Raw genomic sequence first — 7,314 nt, forward strand, 5'->3', positions numbered from 1 at the left:
TCTCAACCATGTGGGATATGCCCAATTGTACACACACACACACACACATATATCTCTTTTCCATTGAAATTGTAAAGTGCTTTTCACTTTTCTATACAATTGAAGAATATATATATATATATATATCGCTTGAGATATATTTTCCATTCAAATTGTAAAGTGTCTTTCATTTTTTTAAGAATGATTTTTAAAAAATGTATTAAAAATGTTAGAAATTGTAGCAAGAAAGGTTCAATTTGACTTGTGCCTTAGTCAAATTGAGTAATTCGATTTTCCACATCAACGAGATGACTTGGATTGCAGTTAGCTAGAGTGACATGGCCTTGTCTACTAGTTAAGTCAGTAAATTCGAGTTATAGGCTTGGAGTAGAGTTGTGCATGTAGTGATTGCTAAAATTTAGCAATCTAGTTCAGTTATTTTTAGTTGAACTTAGTTAACTGAGCTCAAGTAATTAATTGAGTCAATTGAAGGCTAGTTGAGTAGTATAACTGTTATTAACTCACTGATCTCTTAGTTAAACTAATCAATCAGCTAAAATTAGCCTAGACATGCATGAAATTCAAATTGCCTAGATGGAGTGGAGGAAGAGGCATATTGTAATCGTCAATTATATACTAGTTGAGTGTACAAGCTTGGCAATTAAGCAGGTGATCAAATCCTTGGTAATTGTGAAAGGAAATAGGGAATTACCTTATTATTTAGGAGCTCAATTTCTTCATAATTGCGCATGGAAATAGGAGGAAGTTGGAGGCTTGAATTGGTTAAGTGTTGGTCAAAGAAGGAAAACGCAATAGAAACCATTCCATAGATCTTCTCCTTCAAGATTTCGATTTGCATATTCATTGAAGCAATTTTCTTCCATGTGGGAAAATGTCTTTCAACGGATTGATATTAGAGTATTCCCTGGAGTGAAGCTCAAATTTCATATCTTGGAAGGAAAATATGGAAGCTGTATTCAATTACAATGGAGTTTATATTGGAGCGTTGGAGTACACCAAAACTAACACTCAAAAACCAACATTATCAGATGCACAATAGTTAGCCCAGTGGAAGAAGGATACTGCAAAATCCTGGAGGGTGTTAGAGACTACATAGTCTCAAATTTACATGGCAATGAAACTCCATTTTCTATGTGGAAGTCCCTCACTGGGTTATTCGAAAATAACAATGATGCCACGAAATTGGAATTGAGGGACAAGCTCAGAAACATCTAATTGCAGAAAAATGAAACCATTCCTCATTACCTCTCTAGATTCACTCAGGTTCGATATGAACTTGGAGGAGTAGGAGAAAAATTTTCCTAATTCAAACTTGTGAGCGTAGCTCTCCTAGACCTTCGAAAATTTGGGCACAATTACTAGGTCTCTATAAATGGAAGGGACAAATTGCCAAATTTGGAGAGACTTTGGTCTGATTTGGTGCAGGAAGAAATTCAAAGGAACACCAGAGATGGAGTAACATCCAAAGCTAAGGAGGAAGAGAAATTTTCCTTAATTGGGAAGGGAAAGAAATCTAAGGGAAAGAAGGCCCAAAGCAAGCCAGAGTCCAACCAAAACAATTGCAAGAAGGACTTAAGCAAGATAAAATGTTTTCATTGCCATGAATATGGTAATTATGTAACAAAGTGTCCAAACAAGAATTCTAATAAGAAGCCTTCAGGAGGAGTAGGAGGTGAAGTACTTGACTCACAATTCGAATTAGACTTCACACTAATTCCATGCATGGACAACACTGTAATGGATAATGTGTGGTACCTAGATTCAAGTGCCTCATTCCATATGATAGGATGTAAAGAATTCTTCAATAGCCTAGAGGAGAAGGATCTCTAGATGCACATAGAACTTGGGGATGATGAGAGGTACATTACCAAAGGAATTGGAACTGTAACCTTTAAGAGGGAGTCAAACTTCCATCTTCATCTGAAATATGTTATGTATGTACTCTCTGAGAATCCAGTATTTCATGACAGGTCCAAGCACATTGATATCAGGTACCAACACTTGTGGGATTGTGTGCAAAGGAGAATTATGATGTTACAATATATTCCAACTAAGGATAAAGATGCAGATATCTTGAGAAATGAATTATCGAGAGGCAAATTAACTTGTGCCTTAGTCAAATTGAGTAATTCTATTTTCCACATCAGCATGCTGACTTGGATTGCAGTTAGCTAGAGTGACATGGCCTTGTATACTAGTTAACTCGGTAAAATCGAGTTATAAGGTTGGAGTAGAGTTGTTCAAGTAGTGATTACTAAAATTTAGCAATCTAGTTCAGTTATTTTCAGTTGAACTAAGTTAATTGATCTCAAGTAATTAGACTGACACCATAAAAGAGTAAATTTAAAAACGATTTTCACATCGGAAAGAGGGCTCAGACAGGGCTGCCCTCTATCCCCTCTCCTATTCCTTCTAGTCATGGAAGGACTAAGCAGACTTATCATTGCTTCTAGGGATAGGAATCAGATAACTGGCATTAATATCTTGGATAATTTTTTCCTCTCGCATGTATTGTTTGTGGATGATATTCTCATATTCCTAAATGGAGGCATAGGAGATGTCACTGCTCTCCACAATATTTTTCTTCTATTTCAGCAGGCTACGGGGATGATGGTAAACGATAGTAAATCCACTATCACGTCGGTTGGTTGCTCTCGACATGAAGCTGCTTATGCCACACAGCGCTTTCCCTTTACCTCATCTACCCTCGCTGACGGTATCAAGTATCTGGGGTACAGATTAAAACCACTCGGCTACAAAATTGCAGACTGGACATGGCTTATTGCCAAGGTGGAGAAAAGACTTCAGGTTTGGTATCACAAATACCTCTCTCGAGCGGGTCGGCTGATTCTCATCAAAGCTGTCATTGAAGATACGCCTGTCTACTGGATGACTCTAGCCTGGATACCCCGTGGCGTACTAAGCAGAATTCAGAGTATATGTTCCAGATTTCTATGGAATGGACATCACTCTGGGAAGATTTTTGCATGGGTGAAATGGGATACCATTGCTAGGCCAAATGTTGGGGAGGCTGGGGCATTAAGAGGCTTGATCTCTTTGCTAAAGCATTAGCAGCAAAACTCGGGTGGCAGCTACTGACCTCTGACAGCCTTTGGTCCCGTGTAGCTCAAGCAAAATACATCAGACCAGCACATCTCATGGACTGGTTCCGCCAGCAACATGAGCCTGGGCATAATATATCCAACATATGGAAGGCAGTTTTGCGCTCCCTTCCTCTTTTGAGGGACGGTATTACCTGGCGCATCAAGAATGGGCAAAATGTTAAAATCGGGATGGACCCATGGGTAGGGTGTGGAAACATGCACAGACTTTCGGAAGGCCTTATCAGATATCTGCATAACAGAGGCATCACACATATAAACCAAATTGGAGACAGCGATAACTCCACTTTCCTACAACAGGCTTGGATTTCATCCGAGACCCTGGAAATTCCTGAACAATGGCAGATTGAATGGCGTTACTTTACTGATGCGCTCACCCAGGCACATATCAGACTGAATGAAGGATCGTATGAGCTTATCTGGGCCATTTCTAAGCATGGTTTGTACTCTCCTAAAATGGGGTACCTGAAATTAATGGAACCACATAAGCCCCCGAATATTCTCCCACTCTGGAAAAATATATGGAAGCTTCAAGCTGCCCCTCGCTATCGATTGTTAATGTGGAACATCATTTTTGACAAGATTCCCATCGGGAAAAATCTCTTGAAAAGATCTTTCCACGGACCTTTCAGATGCCATCTCTATTGTAACGATGAGGAGAGCACGGATCATCTTTTCCTACACTGTTCAGTTACTAAAGACTTCTGGCACAGCATATCATCATATTGTACCTCCCTTAAAGCATGGCAAGGGTCGAACATTTTGGAAGCTTGGAGCTTTTGGACACGAGAACACTCAGGGAAACCCATCAACTTGCCGCTCTTGGTATGCTGGGCTCTCTGGATAGCTCGGAACCAAATTATTTTCAACAATAAGGCTCCCCACTGGCCTTCTATTCTGAGTCATACAATTGTTGACTATAATCTGCTTCCTGAGACAGACTGCATCCCCCCAGCCCGCACTATTAATCCCATTACCATTGATAAGTCAAAGCCCTGGGCCTACTTTGATGGATCCGCACAAGAAGAGGGCTGTGGCGGTGGAGCAGTTTTATATATCAATGAGACGCATTGCTATAAGATCCAGATCAAACTTGAAAATGGCACCAACAATTTTGCTGAATTAAGCACAACAAAACACATCATTCATTTTGCACACCAAAAACATTGCAGACACCTACAATTATTTGGAGACTCACAGATTGTTTGCAATTGGCTGAATTCTGCATCTCATTGTTATGCTTTCTCTTTGAGACATATTCTTGACGAAGCCAAAAGACTGATATCATCTTTTGAATCTTTTGTATGTCGCCATATTTACAGGGAACAGAATACAGAAGCGGACCAACTTTCCAAAGAAGCAACGCACAGCCATCTAGATCAATGGCTGATCCAGGAGAAGATTGATGGAACTTTCCATCAATACTATCACAGGCCTTTTGTGGACCTTAATAGAAATGGGTCCCAGACCCGCATATAAACAGTCACAGCCATATTAGACAATTTTGATACACGTACTTATAATGTATAGTTTTATTTTTAGTAACTGTCTATTATAGTGCTCTCAGTGCAGAGCAAGATTTTGATATAAAAACTGTTGGTTCTTATATACAGCCAAAGCTTCAAGACTCCCTGCGTGGAGATCCAGATCATTCAGGAATTTTTTGTATCCAGACTGGCCATTGGCCACAAATGAATATGCGACCAGCATCTACAAAATGTAATTTCTCTTTATTAATAGAAATTACGACTTTTTCCTTAAGGGAAAAAAAAAAAAAAAAAAAACTGATCTCAAGTAATTAATTGAGTCAGTTGAAGGTTAGTTGAGTAGTAGAATTGGTGTTAACTCATTGATCTCTCAGTTAAACTAGTCAATCAACTAAAATTAGCCTAGACATGCATGGAATTCGAATTGCCTCATTGGAGTGGAGGAAAAGGAAATTTGTAATCATCAATTGTATACTAGTTGAGTGTACATGCTTGCAATTTAAGAAGGTGATCAAGTCCTTGTAAATTGTTCAAGGAAATAGGGAATTCTCCTAATATTTAGGAGCTCAATTTCTCAGGAATTGCGCAAGAAAATAGGAGGAAGTTGGAGGCTTGAATTGGCTGAGTGTTGGCAAGAGTAGGATAGTCAGCAGGAGAACAAGTTTACAGTGTAGGGTGTTCTTTAGAGTTGAAGCAAGGCATTATAATAGTTTCTCATTCTCATATGATTAATGAAAAGAAGCAGAGGGTTCTTTTCCCAGTTGGGTTCCCCTATAAATCATTGTGTTCTTGTGATTCTGATGGTTGCATGTGTTTCTAAAATGTGATTTTCTTTCCCCATAACTATAGAGGAAATTTGTAATCTCTTGTTTTTAGTTTGAATTCATTAGTAGTAGCAACTTTCTATTAATTTCTACAAAAATAATTATAATTATATTGTATTTTTATTAAATGTCTCAACATATTTTAATGTATTGATGGTAATTTTAATTTAATGTTGTCTCAATAATCTTTAAAATATTAATGATGTTTTTTCCAACACTTTAAGATAGTCATAATGGTTTTGTTACCACATATTTTTCTAGCATATAGCTTGTATTATTTTTACACCGAAGGCATCTCTCTATGGGGTTGAGCTAAACATGCATTTTTCATCCTAGCAAATAGGATCCATCCATTTTCGTATCACCCCATAAAACCATTTTTTTACCACGCAACGCTCTAAACAATGCAATACATCAACCTCAATACTAACACCTATAATTTGATCAACAAAAAACTTCCCAAGAATGCCTGAAGAAGGAAGTTGAGAAGCAGTCTCACACACCAAATCTAAAGAGATGGATTATGATTTAAATCCACACTCACTCCTATAATCCTCACAACACAATTCTCTTATACTCTTACGAAATATCCCGAAAAGCAGCATTGAGGCCCTCCAAATGCCATCAAAACCCCAAACCTCTAAGCATATCTAATAGCCATATATGCTTTGATCTCCCTACATAGATCACTATGAACTAAAGTACCTGTGGGCCTAGAGTAAGCTATAGTAGACCAGGAGTTACAAGTGAATGAGGTTTCTACAACAATTTGATTTAGTGATTAAGTAAAAGATGGGCAACACAAACGAGTTAGCTGACATGCTTTCAAGGCCACCCACATGAAAGATCACAACTTCGAGGGCTCTTATGCACATGGAGAAATTCACCCATGATGCATATAGAGAGGCATACTCATAGGATACAAACTTCAAGGAGGTGTTTCAATAGTTGTAGAGTCAAATTCATGTGTAGAATGGTGACATCATCATTGGCTACCATCTCAAGGATGGGTTACTCTACAGGGCGCATGCTAGATAAGCTATGTTTTCCTAAAGGTGAATGATTGCAGCTCATTAGAGAGGTTCACACCTCCAAGGTTGTAGGTAACATTGGTGTAGGGAATACCGTGGACAACTTGCAGAGGTATGTGTATTTTCCCAAGATGTAAGAATAGGTAGCTAGGTTCATAATAGGATGCATGCTTTGTTGTACCAACAAGCCTAACAACAAGAAAAAAAAGTTCATATCATCCCTTACTTGTACCCACAGGCCCTTGGAAGAGCATATCCATGGACTTTATGGGAGATTTACCAACAATAAGGAAGAGACATGACTACCTATTTGCGGTAGTTGATAAGTTTAGCAAGATGTATGTTATGATTCCCTGCAAAAAGACCATCAGTGGGCAAGAAGCGAGGAACTTGTTCTTTTGGACAGGTTTGGGTGCACTTTGAGATATCAAGGAGCTTAATTTCATACAAGGACACGTGATATTTTAGTGAAATATGGACTATGTTGTGGGAGAAGATGGACACAAAGTTGAAGTTCTATGCAACATTCCATCCACAGACAGATGGGTAGACATAAGTATTCAACAAGACTTTGGTGTAGCTTATGAGGGGATACAACAAGAAACAACCGAAGACTTGGGATGAAAACTTGGTATATATATAGCATTTTTACAACATAGTAGTCCACACTACTACAAGAAAGTCCCCATTTGAAACTTGTTTTGGATATTTATCACCTTCACCTTTAGACATTGCATATGGGCAGTGAGGAGGAACGAGGGAAAATCTTACAAGATATGCTTGAGGGATGAAAATATTATAGAGAAGATTAGGAAAATCCATATATAGGTACAAGATAAATTGTAGAAGT

General features: G+C 38.4%; 2 protein-coding genes across 2 annotated transcripts; both read left to right on the top strand.

The window, feature by feature from the left end:
- The first annotated feature begins 2,418 nt into the window (after positions 1 to 2,418).
- Positions 2,419 to 3,072, top strand: LOC149252642 (uncharacterized). The gene has a single exon (XM_089454220.1). The coding sequence runs from the start codon at positions 2,419 to 2,421 to the stop codon at positions 3,070 to 3,072; it is 654 nt and encodes a 217-aa protein (XP_089310346.1).
- An 86-nt stretch (positions 3,073 to 3,158) lies between these two features.
- On the top strand, positions 3,159 to 4,601 carry LOC149252643 (uncharacterized). The gene has a single exon (XM_089454221.1). It carries the CDS (start codon positions 3,159 to 3,161, stop codon positions 4,599 to 4,601), a length of 1,443 nt encoding a protein of 480 aa, XP_089310347.1.
- Positions 4,602 to 7,314: the final 2,713 nt, after the last annotated feature.

Source organism: Pinus tabuliformis, chromosome 7, assembly GCF_031772625.1.
Source record: "Pinus tabuliformis cultivar Carrire ecotype Pingquan chromosome 7, CPIR1, whole genome shotgun sequence".
Lineage (NCBI taxonomy): Eukaryota > Viridiplantae > Streptophyta > Pinopsida > Pinales > Pinaceae > Pinus > Pinus tabuliformis.

What these genes read in the sequence shown, in the direction of transcription:
- LOC149252642 (XM_089454220.1), top strand. Translation starts at nt 2,419, where the DNA reads ATGGAAGGACTAAGCAGACTTATCATTGCTTCTAGGGATAGGAATCAG.
- LOC149252643 (XM_089454221.1), top strand. Translation starts at nt 3,159, where the DNA reads ATGGACTGGTTCCGCCAGCAACATGAGCCTGGGCATAATATATCCAAC.